Source organism: Phaenicophaeus curvirostris, chromosome 4 (assembly GCF_032191515.1).
Source record: "Phaenicophaeus curvirostris isolate KB17595 chromosome 4, BPBGC_Pcur_1.0, whole genome shotgun sequence".
Lineage (NCBI taxonomy): Eukaryota > Metazoa > Chordata > Aves > Cuculiformes > Cuculidae > Phaenicophaeus > Phaenicophaeus curvirostris.
Window position 1 is genome coordinate 52,932,571 of NC_091395.1, and position 19,517 is coordinate 52,952,087.

At 40.5% G+C, this 19,517-nt stretch overlaps 1 protein-coding gene across 2 annotated transcripts in view; it reads right to left on the reverse strand.

Moving 5' to 3' along the window:
- Positions 1-17,407, reverse strand: part of SLC30A9 (solute carrier family 30 member 9) — a 39,594-nt gene extending 22,187 nt beyond the window's left edge. The window contains exons 1-8 of one of the 2 annotated variants that reach the window (XR_011337379.1): positions 17,249-17,407; positions 14,500-14,682; positions 10,934-10,996; positions 8,024-8,123; positions 6,755-6,847; positions 6,289-6,371; positions 4,003-4,061; positions 3,176-3,243 (exon numbers count right to left, since the gene is read on the reverse strand). Coding sequence is in view for 1 of the 2 variants with exons in the window: in XM_069856124.1 (XP_069712225.1) it covers positions 3,176-3,243; positions 4,003-4,061; positions 6,289-6,371; positions 6,755-6,847; positions 8,024-8,123; positions 10,934-10,996; positions 14,500-14,682; positions 17,249-17,321 (722 nt within the window). In the remaining variant the exon portion in view is untranslated. The remainder of the gene's footprint in view (positions 1-3,175; positions 3,244-4,002; positions 4,062-6,288; positions 6,372-6,754; positions 6,848-8,023; positions 8,124-10,933; positions 10,997-14,499; positions 14,683-17,248) is intronic. The other variant, XM_069856124.1, reaches the window with a different exon arrangement.
- Between the last annotated feature and the right edge of the window lie 2,110 nt (positions 17,408-19,517).

Here is a 19,517-nt window from a genome sequence, read left to right on the forward strand (position 1 = left end):
TGAGAAACTGTGTCAAAGGCTTTACTGAAGTCCAGGAAGACCACATCCACAGCCCTTCCCTCATCCAGCAGCTGAGTCACTTTGTCATAGAAGGCGATCAGGTTAGTTTGGCAAGACTTGCCTTTTGTGAACCCATGTTGACTGGGCCTGATCACCCGGTTCTCTTGCATGTGCTTCATGATAGCACTCAAGATCACCTGCTCCATGACTTTCCCTGGCACTGAGGTCAGACTGACAGGCCTGTAGTTCCCTGGGTCCTCCCTGCGACCCTTCTTGTAGATGGCACAACATCAGCCAGCCTCTAGTCCAGTGGGACTTCCCCAGTCTTCCAGGACTGTTGGAAGATGATGGAAAGGGGTTTGGCCAGCACATCCGCCAGCTCCTTCAGTACCCTTGGGTGAATCCCGTCCGGCCCCATAGACTTGTATGTGTCTAGTCGGGCTAGCAAGGCTCTGACCACCTCCTCTTGGATCATGGGAGCCTCATTATGCTCCTCTAGCTCCTGGGTTTGTACACAGACGAAACAACCCTCCTTACAACTAAAGACTGAGGCAAAGAAGGCATTAAGCACCTCAGCCTTTTCCTCATCCCCTGTCACTGTTGTTCCTTCTGTGTCCAATAGGGACTGTATGGTCTCCCTAGTCCTCCTTTTATTATTTATATATTTGTAGAAAGATTTTTTGTTATCTTTCACAGACTTGGCCAATCCAATTTCTAGCTGAGCCTTAGCCCTTCTGATTTTTTCCCTACACAATCTCACTTCCCTCCTGTAGTCCACCCAAGAGGTCTGTCCCTTCTTCCAGAGTCCATAAACATTTCTCTTCTTCTTGATATCCCTCAAGATCTCTCTATTCAACCAAGCTGGCTTTCTCCCCTGCCGGCTTTTTTTCCGGAACATGGGGATGGCTTTCTCCTGAGCTGCTAGGACCACCCTTTTGAAGAGCTCCCAGCCCTCCTGGGCTCCCTTGCCCTTGAGTACTGTCTCCCATGAGACTTCGCCAACCAGCCTTCTGAAGAGATCAAAGTCTGCCCTCTGGAAATTTAATGCTACCGTCTTGCTAACCACCCTCTTCACTTTACCTAGAACAGAAAACCCTATCATCTCATGGTCGCTTAGTCCTAGGCGTCCACCTACTGCCACATCCCCTACAAGGCCTTCTCTGTTCACAAGCAGCAGGTCCAGGAGGGCACCCTCCCTTGTTGGTTCATTCACCAGCTGTGCAAGGAAGTTGTCTTCCACGCACTCCAGGAACCTCCTAGACTGCTTCCTTTCTGCTGTATTGTACACCCAGCAGATATCAGGCAGATTGAAGTCTCCCACAAGAACGAGAGGCATTGATCTAGAGATTGACCGCAGCTGTTTATAGAAGAGCTCATCAGCTGCTTCTCCTTGGTTGGGTGGTCTGTAACAGACTCCCATCACAAAATCTACCTTCTGGTGGGCTCCTCTGATTTTGGCCCACAGGCACTCAACCTCCTGATGGTCACAATCCATCTCAATGGAGTCCAAGTCCTCCCTTACAAAGAGGGCTACCCCGCCTCCTCTCCTACTCTTCCTGTCCTGCCTGAAAAGCTTATACCCCACCATAGCCATACTCCAGTTATATGAGTCGTCCCACCACGTTTCCGTGATGGCAACGACACCATAGGCTCCTTGCCCTACGACAGCTTCCAGCTCTTCCTTCTTATTCCCCATGCTGCGTGCATTGGTGTAAATGCACTTCAGCTGAGCTGCCAAGCCTTCAACCCTCCTAGAGGGAACAGGGTTCGTTCCCAACTGCCTGGTAACTGGAGTAGCTAACACCAGAGTGCCTGCATCTCCCTTAGCACCCCGAGGTATGTTCTCCCCCACTTTTTGTGTGGTGAGGTACTGGTGGTCCTCACCCGCACACCCTCTCCCAATCACCAATTCCCCACATCCAGGCTCGTTCATGTCTAGCCTGGGCTCAACCCCCTCCCCCTTCACATCTAGTTTAAAGCTCGATTTATGAGCTTGGCTAGGTTTCTAGCAAGGGCTTTAGCCCCCCCAGGAGACCCATGTGTCCCACCCTTAGCACCTAATCCGCACCTTAGCACCTAATCACCCAAAACGTATTTATGAAGCAAAGACAGTGCAATGCTTATAGCGATGCTCTATTTACAAAGCAGGAGGAAAGGTCTTGTTTTCTCTAGATCACTATAAAAGAAAGTGAAGAAGAAGGAATCAATCATGCAATCCTCCCTTCGCCTCTTTTTTTTTTTCTCCCTCATTAGCAACATCCATACCATCAGTCCTTATATGCTTTTAACATAGAAAGCTACTCATAGAATTCAGTTACTCACTGAATAGTTACTCAGAGAATACCCCATGAAGAGGGAGGTTTTCAGTTAAATGGGCTTTGTGGGTTTCTCCCTCAAGTAAAAAGCATATAGTTCTGAAGGAAAAATCAGAAAGTTATTTCCCATTCAAAATGTTGTTTCCTGTGCCAAGAAAGCATTTTCCCTATATTTCCATTCTGTTCCCTTATATTGATAGTGTCTTAGCACAAATACCTTTTCTAAAATCGAATTTATTTTAAAAATACATGGTGTTTACGGCAAGTAAATTTTAGCCATCATTTTCTTAGAGGAACTTAACACATTACTGTTTATTTAATGTCACAGTCTCTGTGTTCATTTGATTTAAATCAGCATGATTAGTTTAACATTGTTTCATTAAACTTTATGATAAGTAAAAAGTAAAAACCTCCTAAAATATTCTCTTTTCTGTTAGGGAGTAAAACAGTTGATTAACCACTGAAAGAGACAACTGATTTTCTGTTGATTATATGGAACATTATTTAAAACATATGAAAGCTTCCTCTCAAGAAGAGGCAACAAAAAGGACAACTTTAAATGCATGTTTCTGCATGTCCTTCAGAATTTTAGTTTCTACTTTAATAAACTGTTTAGTCTGATCAACTTTGCAAGTTTGCTCTTTTCTGATCTGGTATATTCTATCCTTGTTCTCTATATATTGATGAATATATCTACCTGAAATGTCTTCCACCAGTAATGAATAAACAGACCTACTAACTTCAGTTACAGAGATACAGGTACCTTTAACTTGAATACACACTGTTCTCATTTCCAGGATAATAAAACCAAATTGTTTTATACTTGCATAAACAAAACTTTTTCTTTTTTTTTTACTTACATGCAAATGGCTATCATTACCACCTTCCCTGGTCCCTTGAAAAACATAGCTGCTGCACTGGAGCGTGGCTACATAAGAAATAAGAGATTATTAATATAAAATAACGAAATACTGACCTCATGAAGGACGTACTACACAAATTATTTAATAAATACTTTACCCTGTCTTGTATTGCAAATGTGAAGCTACAGTCCTTGAAGCCTACTAATTTACTACCGAAAGCTCACCCAGACTGCAGTTGTGTCATGCATATTTCTACAAATGAACGGCTATAAAAAGGATGAACAACCAACAAAGCCTCCAGCAGGGCCCACTGCAACCATAAGGACAGGCACCAACTCTGCAGCAGAACAATTAAGAAATCATTCTACTATAGCATAATACCTGGATCTAGGGAATGCGTCTGCTTAAGCACAGGAGGAGTCAGTACAACACAGAGCAAAGTTTTGGGTTTGATTGTTGTGGGGTTTTTTCCCTTAAGAAATCTATTTAATTTACTTAAATTAACAATACATTTATTATAGATGCTTATAGGCTGTAGAAGAAATCACAAATACAACTACAATTTTGTTAATAAATAAGGCAACTGACATATTTCCTTACTGGTGGATTACACTGCCACAGCAAGAAGCTACTTAAACTGGCATCACAACATTTGGCACTGCATTAGAGTCAGAGATAGACCTGGTATATCACAGTGCAAATAAATATTCCAATAATATTCAATTAGTTAAGCTTATGTAACTGGTTCACAGCCATTTACTTTAAAAGGTTTTGTAGTATATCTTGTGGCATTTTTTCAGCCAATAACTTAAAACATCTCTTACCTTAGTATTTCCAAAGAACTCTCTGTATTCTCTTAACAGCCTTTGGTTTCTAAATAGATCTGCAACACAAAATTGTTATCGTGAATGCTTACTAGTTAACAGTAGTTTCAGGAATTTAAGTCTATTTTACGCAGCAGCCAAATTCTAGTAAAAGCTACATGGTCTTATCAAATTAAAATCTCTTAAAGGCATCTTTGTTTGGGGAAAAACTCCTCTCCTGATATGGCTGGTCAGAAACAGAGATTATTAGATACTCATGCAAAATGCTAAATATAATCTATTATGATCCTCCACTTTGACGCGATTCTTATCAATAAAGGATGATACACAAGTGGGAAAAACTCAAAAATACTCTGTTCTGGCTATCTTTCAGTGCCCTTGCATAAAAAGCCCAAACGCAAACCAAAAACAAAAACCCAAACCAAGCTACTTTATAACCAAATCCAGGCATTCTACAGCCCCTCTTCTACTCCTTAACCCTTTCTGCCACAAAGGAGTAGGAGAAGGATGTTTCAAAGCAAGTCTCTTAAAGTCAGTATCTTTTCCATCCACTAATGATGTCCAGTAACTTAAAAATAAACAGCATTACACTACAGTACCAGAAGCTGTTAGCACCAGATTCTCCCCTACAAAGTTACACAAAATATTTTGTGCACTTTACTTTAAATTGATTAAAACAGCCAATGGAATACAAGGATACTCTGTAAAAAGGGGAGTTACTACAAGTATATAATGTTTCAGTATGTTACTATGACTGAGAAGTACACTTTTTAGTCTCTTTTTTTTTTTATTCTGCTGGTCACTAGAAATTTTTGAAGCTACTGACTGCACTCCCGCTACCAACAGTTACAGATACTCTCACAAGAGCCTGCAGTTGTAGTCTTTTTACTGGGAGGGTGTTCCAGTGGCACAACTGTTTAAAAAAATGAAGAGACTTTAATTTTAAGGTGCATAATTGTAGTAAGTATCTTTAAGTAACGTTGTCTTTACTGTGATTTTAACTGAGTAGACAGATCAAAATCCATTATGGATTTCTGATTTGACTGTACCTGCTTACTGATAATGATTGCAATGATTACAAAATTAACTTTAAGCAAAAAGATGATTTGGGGGTTTGTTGTAGTTTGAGGTAAATTAGAGTCAGTATTGTGATTAACTCAGTTGCTATAAGTAACTACATTTTTCTGAAAGCTAACTGCCTGGTTTTCACAGAATCACAGAATCACAGAATAACCAGGTTGGAAGAGACCCACCGGATCACCGAGTCCAACCGTTCCTACCAAACACTAAACCATATCCCTCAGCAGTTTTGAGACAGTGTTCTCTAAAAGTGATAACACAAGGCACTGGTATGCAAAAAGGCCAATGATTATACTAAACCAAGGCCATCCTCAAGCTGGTGGAAAAGGGGCCACACCTGCGAGGAGAGGCGAATAGGGCAGGTGACCCTTAACTGACCAGAATATTCCATCCCATATACGTCATAGTCAGTACAAAACTGAGAGATCATGAAGGTCTCTCTTCTGTGATGATTGATGTCCAGTGAAAACCTTGTCTGTCTGGTTGTTCCTGATCCAGATCCTTGTGTTGCTGAATCCAGTTTCTGAGCCCAGCTCCCTCCTAACTGTGGACCCATTCCCTCATGTCTGCTCTGCAGTATTCGTGGTGACACAGAGTCATTGAGGGGTAGGGTGGGGGTGCAATCTCATTGTATATATTTTATTACTTTCTATTTATTTTCATTATTATTATTTTATTAAAGCTGCAGTTTTAATTTCCAACCCACAAGTCTTTTTCCTCCCATTTCCTCTGCCCTTTCCCTGTGGCTGAGGGGAGGGAAGGGATTTGGGAAGCTCAAATGCAGTTTTAGTTGCCAAGATTCAGCCAGGTGGAGCTAAGCCATGACAGGGCGTTTCTCCCCTTCTGAAACACAAGCTGAATTCATTTCCGTGGAAACCCAAATGAGTAACGATATGGCATCAGGATTCCAACTAGTTAAGTCTTTCACAAGTTCTCAATAAAAAGAATCCAAAACCACCAAAGATGTTAATTATGATCTAAAAATTGAAAGTATGACAACAGATGTCACAGGTATTAAATTGTAAGATAGTAACAGACTGTATCTGCACAGACAGTAATGTGTTACTCTAACACTGTGCTATAAGACCCTATCAGGAATTGTTAACTCCAAATTAGTATATTCTCAGTGAAATAACACTATCTAGCAGACTTCTAACAATCATATTTTGGTATTTACATTGGAAGCCACTTGAAAATTCTACTTACTTTCTCTGTACTTGATCTCTGCTTCCTTACGTCGTTTTCTCTCTCTAGCAAGGGCCTCTGGACTACCCCAAACTTCAAGAGATCTGCACAAATTAAGAGCAACTTAACAGTGGTTCTATTTATGCAACTTCTTTTAAGTCTGAATACATTGCAAATGGCTTTCCTAAAGCAAATATCATATCACATCATTCTTTCTGATAAGAAGCCACGCAGATTACTTTACTGAATAAAAACATAAGCAAGAGGGGCCTGAGGACAAGCACTTTGGACACATGAAGCATACTCTTCAATTTTATATACACCATGTAATTATTACAATAATGAGGATATCAAATGTATCGATAGAAAATGAAAAATGTTATTGCCCTTTCACACTGTAATCCTGACTTCTGTAAGGTTTTTTCTCTCTCTGTCATGTAATCCATTTTAAATGATCCAAAAATTTTCCTTTATAAAATTTTCTTACTTTGCCTCTACATCCGATCTCAGGTACACAGTGAAAGTCTCAGGATCATCATGGGGACTTCGCCGTTTAATTTTCCTCAGCTGGTCTAAATCGCTAAGAAAAGTGGACAAACAGCTTAGTGCAAGAAAAAGTTCATATTATAATTTTATATATGTCTGGAAGTTCTTACATAATTTTGGTATTATTAATTTGAGTACAAACAAAACTGAAGTTGTTTACTTGCGCCAAAGAGAACAGACACGTGACATAAAGCAACCAATCTCTAGGATGATATTGAAAGCCTCTGTATTTTCCACACTCAAAAGTCCTAATTGTCCTCACGCTATGAAATACTACACATGGAAGACAAATTAATAAAACTTTGAATAATAAAACACCCAATTAATGATCTGCATGTAATTTGCAATGTTCACAAGAAGGTTCATGGTTTAACAGCTGTAAATGGGAATTACATGTAATGGGAATTCTGATGCAACAGAGCATTTCATTTTTAGCCCAACCAATTATATAGTCTTATTTGTTAACTTTTTTTTCCCTTTTGGTCAATCCAGCAAAACTTTACCTAGTAGTTTCTCTGCACAACAAGCCAGTTACAACAAAAACACGCAGAGGACTAAGCATAACTTCTCACTGGATTTTCACCAAAGGCTAAGTCTGGTGACATACACTATACGTAAAAACTGGGGAGGCACAGTGACAGCATAAAAAGTCACAAAGCTGCTAAGCCTTGGGGTCACACATAACATCCGTGAAATCTAACGGACACCTCAACTATAGTGATACTCAGTTAAGACCTGCTGGCAGGCATGGCACATAGTAAAAGGCAGTAAATACAAATCAAGTAACAACAGTTAGGTTACAATGAACCAGATCATATTTTATGCCAAACTACAGACCTCACATAACGTGAAGCTTCCACTGATCTTTTAGAGATGTTCACAAGAAACTATTACAACCCCAAAATGCTGAAACGAGAGTTATCTGTCATTGCCCCCAGCAGCTCCAGCGGTGGACTCCTCCCAACTAAATTTACAGTCATAGAAATACAAATAAATTACCCTAAGAAGCCACTATGGAAACACGCAAACTAAGTGCAAATTCCTAATCCACTGTAATACTAAGTAAACAAGAATTAACTTCAGCCACTTATGATTATGCATACCACAAAAGTATCAAGAAGTTGCTGTGCAAAATCACTCTACAGTCACAATTAGCACATACAAATAAACAAATATTCACAATTTAAACAGCAACTCAAATCCATCATACCTGGATTTAAGACAAAACTCATTTATTGCTCTGACTCCAGTGATGAAGTTATTCTGTGTGTATTTTGGTCCATAGTCTCTCTTTTTAAGGACTGCTTTCACTTAAAACCAGAAAAAGATAAGCAAGTTAGGTCACTTAGCAGAAACTTCAAAAGGTAGTTAAGGTAGTGTCATATCATGGTCCCTTTAAGTGAAGATTTAAAAAACAATGTTTGTCAGCGAGATAGAAAACTTAAAGTGAAGAGACAGGAATGTACTTTGTTGTGGAAATGAGTAAGAGCAGAATGATTTGCCTCCAAAAATGCTACTTGCCAAGTTGTAGCCCAGGAGTCTCAACCACCCCACACACCTAACTGCCACTGTCAGCTACCTCTCCAAATAAGACAGCACTCAAACATGGCAAACACTTGCTCTAGCAATGGAAACTGCAACATAGAGCTCCCATTCTTTTTTTCCCAATACTTAACCAATTCCGCCTTCCGCAGGTAAGATTTTTGACCTTTGCAGACCATACAGAGAACTGAGACAGACTGTATGTATCATCTTTCTCAACTATTACTTTCAAAACTAGCATAATCCCCATAATATTGGGCATTTATAACCATTAAAAATATACATTCTTTATTCATAATGCTTTGTATGTTTAGATAATGCATTCTTATAATATCACATTTTCATGCACAAGGAAAAGAACACCATATCTATTCAGAAAAAGGAATTTTAACTTTATGCTATTATTTCCTGCTTGTCTTTATATACGTACTTTTGAAAATAAGATGAAGTTGCCATACGCTCATTTCTATTAAAAACATTATGCATGTTGGAAAAAGGGTTACAACTGCTGCAGGATATAAAAATAAAGAACACAACTGAAAACAAAGAGCTCAAAGTCTGCAGGTGAGAAGACTTAGGAACACACATGAACTTCCTGCATATCACAGGGTTGATATGATTTCTATAGCTAGTCCAGAACTTCTCCTTGAGTCACAATATACTTAGAGAAAGATACTGCATTTACAGACTTTGAGAAAATTTCAGAGTTCTATGCTGTCTCGGAAGGAAAATATTGGACCACTGTTAAACAGAAGTTAATTAATCACCAGCAACAGTGAAATGGCAGAGTTTCTCAACAGTTTCTTTACCTCTGCCCTTACCAGCACTGCTGGGCCCTAGGATTCAAGAACAAAAATCCAGGCTGATGCAGACACGCTGTCAGTGAAGAAAGAGTCGGTCTGTGAACTACTACAGGAGCTTGTACCCTACAAATCAATGGGCCCTAACAATATCCACCCAACGGTGTTAAGAGACCAGGCTGATGTTATTGCAAGGCCGCTTTCCATAATCTTTGAGAAGTCGTGGAAATAAAGGAACATCCCAAAAGACAGGAAGAAGGCTAACATCACTCCCATCTACAAGCAGGACCCAAAGGAGGATCCAGGAAATTACAGGCACATCAGTCCTGCTTCAGGCCCTGGGAAAGATATGGAACAAATCCTCCTGGGATTTCACAAGTCAATTGAAACACACGATTGGGAAAAGCCAGCATAGACTGACCAAGGGCAAGTCTTGCCTAACAACCCTGATTGCCTTGTATAAGAAAATAACCCACTCAGTTGATGTGGGACAAGTGGTGCACATTGCCTACATGGATTTCTCCAAGGCTTTTGATACGGCTTCCCATAGCCTCCTCCTAGAGAAACAGATAGATTACGGTCTAGCCAAGTGGTCTGCGAGATGGGTGGAGAACTGCCTTACAGCCCACAACCACAGGTGGTGCTAAATGGCTTCTTTTCAAACTGCCATCCTGATACATGTGGGGTCCCCCAGGAATCCATACTGAGCCCAAGGCTGTTTAGTATTTAGGGATGATGGGATCGAGTGTACCCTGATAAAGTTTGTTGATGATACCAAACGGAGTGGGGAAATGGACACTTTGGAAGTGAGAGCTACCCTGTAGGAAGACCTGAATAAGCTAGAAGAGTGGGCTAACAAGAACCTTAAGAACTTCAAAAAGGATGCAGGATGTAAACAAAAGTGTATAGAAAATACACAAGGTGAGATCAGTTTCTTTAAATTTGGGGAAAGGCAGAATGGAATTTTTAAGCCATTTATAGCCCTACTGAGTCACTTTCACTCCAGAGATTTCTTTTTTCCAGATGGAGTTTAAAGAGAAATGGTAATTTCTATTTTGATAAAGTTCTTTCATAGAAGGCTAGGAGTGATCAAAAGCACAGGAGTTTTTCATAGCATCATTCTCACAATAATACAATAGAAACTATGTGAGCGAAGATGGAGTGAAATCAAGTTATGATAAATTAAAAACATGAAAGAAAGTTACACTCCTATTTTAGCCACTTATGTTTTTAAACAACGTAACTAAACACAAAAGCATGTATTCATCACAGGCACAAATGGGAACATTACAGGACTCAGATTAGGCAGTTCATGTGGTTAAAATATATTTAGAAACAGCACTGATTAGATTAACTCAGCAACAAGAAGGAACAGAGGAAGACTTAGAACAAGGAACAGGGTAAGATCAAGTATTCAGCTTAGCCACATTAAGTCTGTGGTGCTGAATGGGCATATCTAAAAACATGCAAGAAGGACAGACAGGTAACAGATGAGAGAACAAATTAGTCATTTCCTGAAAAACTCATCTGCTTAAATGAAACAATTAAAAACAGACACAGAAGAGTGAGTAATCACAAGTAATATTACTGTATTTGATTTTTCAGGAGTAATTTCCAAACAACTGGATTCGAATAAAGCTGACATACAAGTGTGTTTTTAAATGTTATTAACATAACTTGTCACACAATTGAAAAAGGAACACAGTTTCTTTACACATATCTTTTTTGAATACTAGCAGACAGCAGTAAAGTTTCAACACAGGAAGTATCTTTTTTACCTTTTACTTGGATTGGCTCTTTAAGGAAAGACTGCTTTTGACCTGTACTACTTGTATCTTGTCCTGTAAAATAAAAATAGAGCTCACTGTAAATATGCAAGCACATATTTTTCTTTTTAGAAGAGTCTGGCTGACATAACAAAATAAGAGCATATCTTAATATTGCTTTCCACCCTGACAATTAGAAAACATTTCTGCTGGATTCTCAACATTTAAAACTCTCAAAATATAAGTCAGAAATAGTAAAAAAAAAAATAAGAAAATAAGACATTTAATATAGTATAGATCAATAAACTTCTAGCACCTTACAGAAGAGTACCAACTTGCAACCTGCTTCAGAAAGTATACTGAATTTTTAAAAAATATTTTGACAATCTACCTGTAATTTGGGGCAACTTTTATGTAAAATTTTAGATTATTAAATACAATGAATTCTATATAGTTTATGGCTGCTGATCACCTGACTCTCAGAGTTTTCAATCTGTAATGCAGTTTGAAGGGACTGAGGCTTTTTCACCTACAAAAACCTAGCTCCTCAAAATACAGAATAATTAAAACTAAAATCCATAATTCTTGTTTCACAAGTTAGACCTAGAATGAAAACAAAATATTCTAGCTGGTTTTGAAATTTGAGGATATGACTCAATAAAAAGCCAATAAAATATAATTTGCAGTATTGTTCAGTGAATCTTAATACTTGGAAAATAATAGATTCAAGTAACACCAGTGAGATTTCTACTTAAAAATCAGAAGTACTACTCAAAAATACAAGTATTGCATCCTTATCTCATACACCTCAACACAGCTTTCAAAACGAAAACCTTATGATTCCCACACATCAAACCAACATACCCACTCTTTTCTGTCCTAACACTCTCTAATACTGGAGGTTTGCCATACATCCACAGTCATTAACAAAATTAAAACTGACCTTATTGAAAGTGATATTAAAAAAAAAAAAAATTTTGAAGATTTTACCAGCAGGTTTACATTAATTGATGAGACACTCCTCACTTAACATGCTACTCAAATTACTCAAAGGTCAGATATTCTTGAAGCTTGGACTACATAACTACCTTTTCACCAGGTAATTAGTTACTTCCCTAACATCAATCGAGGACTATGGCTAAAAACAACCCAAGCCTACTTTCTTGGAAACATAACACTGATAAATGAAACTTGGTCTTATTACACAACAAATAAGGCTGAACCATAAATAACTAGCATTCCTATAACAGTCATCTCTATCAGTTATTGTTGGACTTGAAAATAAAGAAAAAAAAACATTGCCTTTCCTTTCTTTTCTTCTCTGGTTTAAAACACCAGGCAGCCAATCTACCAACACTCATGATAAAAAAATTCAGCTAAGAGATTGCTCAGCAAAAACTGAGTAGTAGCTTCTTTTCAGAAACAACATGTGCAATCCTTAATGCCATTAAAAGAAATATCACCAAAACTATTCAACAAAGAATTGGGTCACAAGATTTCAGAAGGGAAAAAACTGCACAAGAATATCAAGATTTATATCAATGTGCAAAGACCACATCAGGAACCTTTTTCAAGTTTACCACCTCAGCCTAGGGACTGGACCAAATCACAGTGTATCAGTCAGAACTAAAAAAACCAAAACGTAACACTTCAATACACAAATACTTGTTTTCAGACAAGCAGTGGTTGATATAACAGAACTTTCAAGATGAAGACATTAATATTTTAAATATCACAGTAACAGAAAAGCATTTCCCAAGTTTACTGATAATGAAATTAAGATCCAAAAGAGATATATTATTTGCTAAACATTTAAGTTACTGAAGAAGTATGGCAATCTTTACAAGCAACATATTATCTTTTTAGAATATTACCAAAATATCATGGTTTTTTAAATTAACAGTAGTAATATGACCATAACGCATAAGAACGTTCTATGCACCAGACTCCAGAAAACACTCCCTATATTAAGCATGCATATAACAATATGCATTCAAAAATAAACTTTGAAGCAGTTTTCCATCTATGCACAGTATCTCTAGGCTACTGTTTCATACACACTTGCATACATCAGCCCGGACTCCCAACCAGGAATCACGGTGCCCACGCAGCACAGTTCCACTTAGGGTTTACTGTGACTCAAAGTCATGCAGCCACAGAGGGCTACGTCTCTCCTCCCGCCATTTCAAAGACAGTGAGCAGGATCAGCTTACTGATCCATTTGAACCCTAGCTCTACAAAACAAGCAAGCAATTACTTTCTCACAGAACAAGCCTAAACATTATTAATGCCACCACAAGAGAGGGAATAATCAGATGAGGGTGGGAGAAGGTAGCAACACCCCTTCTGATGACTATCAACAATTATACAAACTTCAGGTAATCATAAAAGCAATAGTCCTACACTATTTTCACACGTCCAATTTTTAACATCAGTAACTGCACATTAAGAACCCAGAAAATACCAATGACTACAACTGTTTCTACAGTTTTTCACTGTATTCAGCAGACATTCTTCTGCTAAGTCTCACCCTCTAGCAACCATCTGCAGCTCAAGACTTTCCAAGGAACATAAACAGTCTTAAATATTATCGTCTTCTAAAATCCAGTCCCAGGCTTAAGAAATAATATCTAGTTGTTACACTTAGAACATTTAAGATCCACTTTTGTGCTCTTCCAAACATTAGAAAAGTAATACTCTTAGCTGGCTATAGTTACTAGCTTTTAAAGACTACTACAAGTTTCGGGAATTTAAACGTTACCAAACAAACAACAAATACCTGCTAACCTGACAATGAAGAGGAAAAACATTTCTTTAGCAGACCACTAAGTTTTATACAAAAGCACACAAAGACAGCTTTCATTGTAAAAAGCATTCATTATCTCTTAAGCAAAATAGTCTTCCAAACATGTATTTGTGCAGTCCTACACTTAATAAGCAGAAAAAAATAGCAGATGCTATGATGAAGCAAGGACAAGACAGTTCTGAATTTTACAAGCACCTAACTAGCACAAGATTGACAATCAAACTGAGGGTCAGGTAATGTCCATTACATCAAATGTTTAATGTGAATACTGCAGTTCTGACAGCAATCAGATTAGAAAACTCTAGCAGATGAAACAGCTCAGCCTTCTTTGCCAGTCATCTATAGTCTGATCTGGAGAAGTCAAAGTGCTCCGTATCCACACTCACTGAATATTTATCATATCAGTAGTCTATTTCACAAAACAAATCTGAAATGCTACCAAAAAAAAAAAAAAAAGAAAATCAAGTAAGCCAAGTAAAGTGGTAAAAGACAAGTAATACATCCCATTTCTTATCCCTCAAGTGACTTAATCCCTTCTGACATCCACGACTTTGAATTAGATTATTCTGAACTTAAACCCTTTAAACACTGGAATGACAAAGAAATAAATGTCAACATTCTTCTTTGCTTATGCATCTGAATTTATATACAGATGCCCAGAACCAAGAATTCTGCAACCATAATTATATGCATTAAAAAAAAAGTTAGCAATAGTTGAATACATAAAGCTTTTCCATTTATGTAAACACTCCTTATTTTAGATTAGTACTACCTGTTCCAGCTTTATGTAGGGTTTCTTCAGGAGTTTGCATCTTCTTGTTTGCATCTTCTGATCCAAGATCTTTTTTCTGACCATTGGAGGTATAAACTCTCACTTGACTCATTAACTGCACAGGCAGACGATTGCATGGTAGAATATAAGACAGACTCCCACTTTTCATCGAAGCTTGCCATCCTAACAGGTGAAGGGAAAAAAAAGATGTTTCAGGCAACCATTGTAAAAAGGAAAAGAAAGGAAGTGGTCCAGCCATACCAGCATTTAAGTTATGCAAAGTTAGATTTTGAGTACTGATCTGTCCTTATTTCACCCATGTTTAGTAATTACAAAAAAAGAGCACACAGCACATTTTCTCTGCCTCCCTTCAACCGCACACTTTTAAACTTTATTCTAAAGTCAGAAGTCAGAGCTTTCACCCCATACAATCTGGCATGCACTTTTTTCCAAAGACCTCTAGATGATCTTAAGGGGTTTTAAAAAAAAAAAAACAACCAAAACCCCAAAATTATTTGATAAGATTGGCTTACTGATACATTAAGTCATATTCTAGTCAGATTGCCTCAAAATCTTCAAAAAAGCAGGTATCAATAGAAGAAATACGGACCACCACAAAACTATTAGCCAGTGTTGCCACTGCATTTGCCTGTGTACACTTCATACAAACCACAGCTTACCAATTAAGAAAAAATTTAACTGTGCATTACACATTAAGAACTAATTGCTACAGATGACTCCTCCAACAAGAAATGCAACAGCCAACTGGCTGCTTTGGAAAACATTCATTAAAAGAATAAACAAATCTGAAAAAAAAGACAAAAAACAGCAGTGCTGGTAAATCAAGTCACACAAAGTATGAGTAATCATACATGAATACTGTACCTCTCACAAAATTATAATATTCTATAAAACTGTGTATACCATAAAAGTCTCAACAGCTCCCCTTTTATTTAGTCTACAACACAAACATCTGCACATGTGCATGCACCAATCTGAACCTTACACGACAACACTTTCATCAAAAAAAGTCAGATAAGCTCTTACTGACTATCAGCTGTTGCTAATGTGACAAAAGCTCAGAACAAACAACTCAACATAGCTCAGCAAACTTACTGATTACGCCTCGTAAAACACTACAATAAGCATATGGCACAAGATGCGCTGTACTGTTGCCTGAGCAGTGGTGACACTTAATCAGTATGTTTAGAGGACACTTTTCCTACTAATCTATATATACACAAGAAATCATTAAAAGAAAAGGCTATTTGCTGCAAGTTAACTATAAGTGGTTACGTGAAGAGGGACAAAACTGGTCAGAATTTAAGTTTCAGGGGGTCTGGCCTAAAGAAAACACACAGGCCTTGCTCCTCACATCAACACAAATCCTGTAAGACCGCACTGGGTTTGAAAACTGAGACATTTTCACACAATCCTGTCCAACCCCAGTGCCCACTGTACATCAGACCAGGGCTGATGGGGCACCAGGTCCCCACAGGACACGTGACAACACCCACTGGGATGCACCTCACCTGCCCCAGCACTGGGGAAGCAGTGACACTGAAAATGCCAGCAAATAAACTCTGTAAGACTCGTTTCGGAGTTTAAGAAAGCAAGCATCCTTTACCAGGCCTGGGCAATGTGAGAGAGTGATCTTCATCAATGCCGTGCAGCAAGACAATAACTGGGGATAGAATGTATTTCCCACATACATGTATAGGGATAAATTTTGCCAGAAACCTTATGCATATTCTATTATTTTCAAAGGATTAATTTTATTGTTATTATGAACTTCACAACAGCCAAATCTCTTGGCAATTTGGAGATGTCTCCAGCTCTGCCTGACCTTGCATTTGAGATGGGAAGAAAACGCCAAAGGTGGTCACAGAAGACACATTCGTTCAGTACAGATCACATGACACACACTGACATTACCATCTGTAAGTGAACAGTGTCTGGAAAAACACTGCTCTGAAGAAAACACACCATTGGAGGCACATTCTGTTTGACTTCCAAAGAACATAATTGCTTAGATGAAACTTAACTTTGCTTTAGTTTAAACCAAGACTATTGTTTATAAAGGCTTGTAGTGATAGAACCAGGGGCAATGGGCATAAACTGGAAAAGGGAAAATTTAGACTAGACATATGGAGGAAATTCTTCATAATGGGTGTGATGAGGCACCAGCACAGGTTGGCCAGGGAAGTTGTGGCTGCCCCATCCCTAGAAGTGTTCAAGGACAGGTTGGATGAGGCTTTGAGCTGCCTGATCTGGTGGGAGGCATCCCTGTCCGTGGCAGTGGGGATGGAACTACACATCGATGATCTTTAAGGTCCTGTCCAACCCAAACGATTCTATGATTGTATGATTCTACGACTAAGGGCAACGGGTATAAACTGTAAAGAGACAGATTTAGACTAGACATAGGGAAGAATTTTTTTACCATGAGAGTGGTGAGGCACTGGCACAGGGAAGCTGTGGGTGCCCCTTCTCTGGAGATGTTCAAGGCCAGGTTGGATGGGGCCTTAGGGAGCCTGGTCTGGTGGGAGGTGTCCCTGCCCACGGCAGGGGGGTTGGAACTAGATGATCTTTAAGGTCCCTTCTAACCCCAACTATGATTCTATTCCACTTCGGTAACAGCGACCACTTCTCGCACCGGCGGTTCCCGGCCCAGAGAGGCCGCGGCGGGGGGACAAGGGGCCCCCTCCCCGCCCTGCGAGCGCGCGGCTGCGGGCCCCGCGGGACTCACCGTGGCAGGCGCGGCGGAGCGGCGCCGCCTGGCACCGCAGGTACAGTCGGTAGAAGCCCTGGGCCGGCACCATGCCGGCGGCCGCAAGCGCAGCCCGGCCGCTCCCCGCCGCGCCCCGGCGAGCGGCGGCCCCCGATCAGCATGGGGAGAGGCCCCGGCGCGAGGCCGCCGGCTGGAGGCGGTGGGGGGGGGGAGGATGAGGGAGGGGGGGGGGGGGGGCGTCGCCGCGCACCCGGATGTGCGGAGCGCGCGCGCGACGCCGCTGAGTCACGCGCCCGCCCGCGCCTGCGCGCGGAGCCCCCGCCCCGCGTCAAACCGGCCGGGACGCGGCTGAGGGCGCGCGGGAGCAGCTTGTGTGCTGCTGGTAACCGTAATTCAGCATTGGGTCCCCCCAGGGTGCTGGGGCTGCCGGTCGGTGAGAAGCTCGACGTGAGCCGGCAGTGCGCGCTCGCAGCCCAGAAGGCCAACCCTGTCCTGGGCTGCATCGAAGGAAGCGTGGGCAGCAGGGCGAGGGAGGGGATTCTGCGGCTCTGCTCCTCTCTTGTGAGACCTCATCTGGAGTATTGTGTCCAGTTCTGGAATCCTCAACAGAAGAAGGACATGGAGCTGTTGGAACAGGTCCAGAGGAGGCTACAAAGATGATCAGGGGGCTGGAGCACCTCTGCTATACAAGGACAGGCTGAGAGAGGTGGTGTTGTTCACCCAGGAAAAGAGAAGGCTGTGAGGAAAGCTTATAGCAACCTTCCAATTAGTGAAGGGGCTGAAAGAAAGCTGGGGAAGGGACTGTTAAAAAGGCTTGTAGTGATAGGATGAGGGGCAATGGGCATAAACTGGAGAGGGGCGGATTTAGGCTAGACATAAGGAAGAATTTTTTCACCATGAGAGTGGTGAGGCACTGGCACAGGTTGCCCAGGGAAGCTGTGGCTGCCCCCTCCCTGGAGGTGTTCAAGGCCAGGTTGGACGCAGCCTTGGGCAGCCTGATCTGGTGGGAGGCGTCCCTGCCCACTGCAGGGTTGTTGGAACCATATGATCTTTAAGGTCCCTAGCAACACAAACTGTTCTATGATTGAGGTGCTGGAATGTGCCCAGAGAAGAGCAACAAAGCTGGTGAAGGAGAACAAGCCTTGTGAGGAGTCAGTGAGGGAACTAAGGTTGCTTAGCCTGGAGAAAAGGAGGCTGAGAGGAGACCTTATTACTGTGTACAAATACCTGAAAGGAGATTGTAAAAAGGTGGGTGCTGGTCTCTTCTCAGGAAGAAGTGGTAGACAGAAAGTGCCCTCAATTTTGCACCAGAGGAGGTTCAGACTGGAGATTCAAAAAAATTTCTTCACCAAAAGGGTTCTCAAGCACTGGAACAGGCTGCCCAGGAGGTGGTTGAATCACCATCCCTAGAATATGGGTAGATGAAGTGCCTAAGAGAGTCAATTTAATAGTAGACAGTTATGGTTGGACTAGTTGATCTCAAGGGTCTTTTCCAACCAAACGATTCTGTGATAATAAAGATTAATACATTCGCATGTGTGGACGTATGCATGGGTAAAAACACCTAAGAATCTGTTTTTATAGATCACAGCATTAAAACACATATGCTAAATCCACACACAAAGTGTTCTTTGTGAAAAATGGTCTTCCTGACCCTTAGGTGTCCCCTAGGATGCACTTCCTGAGTCAGTACTAATAAAACAAAACCTAATTAAAATTAATTATGTCTTTCTCCAGGCTGCCGATGATCCTGCAGTCAAGAGCTGTGGTGTCTTCTTTACCTCTCCCAGCCACACTGCAACACCTCCTCCTGCTCTTACAGCCTGGCTCAGGACCATGCATGTAATTAATCCCAGTGGCATCAGATTACACCCTTTTGAGAAAGAAAAAAAAAAAACAAAACCCACACATTGGGGCAAGTATGCTTTTCCAGGGCAGGTTTGATGTTACTTTGTATGATTAACAAAACATCTGTCTTACTTGTCCTCATTTTCCAACTGTGAGGAACGTGGGAGCTCACCAGAAGTTAGCTTGGCAGGGGATCTGGATAATTAATGTACCTGATAATCCTCAAATCATGTGATCACTGAGAATTATTATGATGCCTGTCTTTAACTTACCCAATTAGATTTTGAACAAGATTTGTTGGCACATAACTTCTTTACTAGCCACCTAGTGATTAGCATTGCCAGTACGAGTTTTCTTAGAAGCCTGATGGAGGCAGATTGAAGCAGAATACTTGCATAAAATAATTAAATTAACACCCCTCTTCCCAGTAGTCCAATCA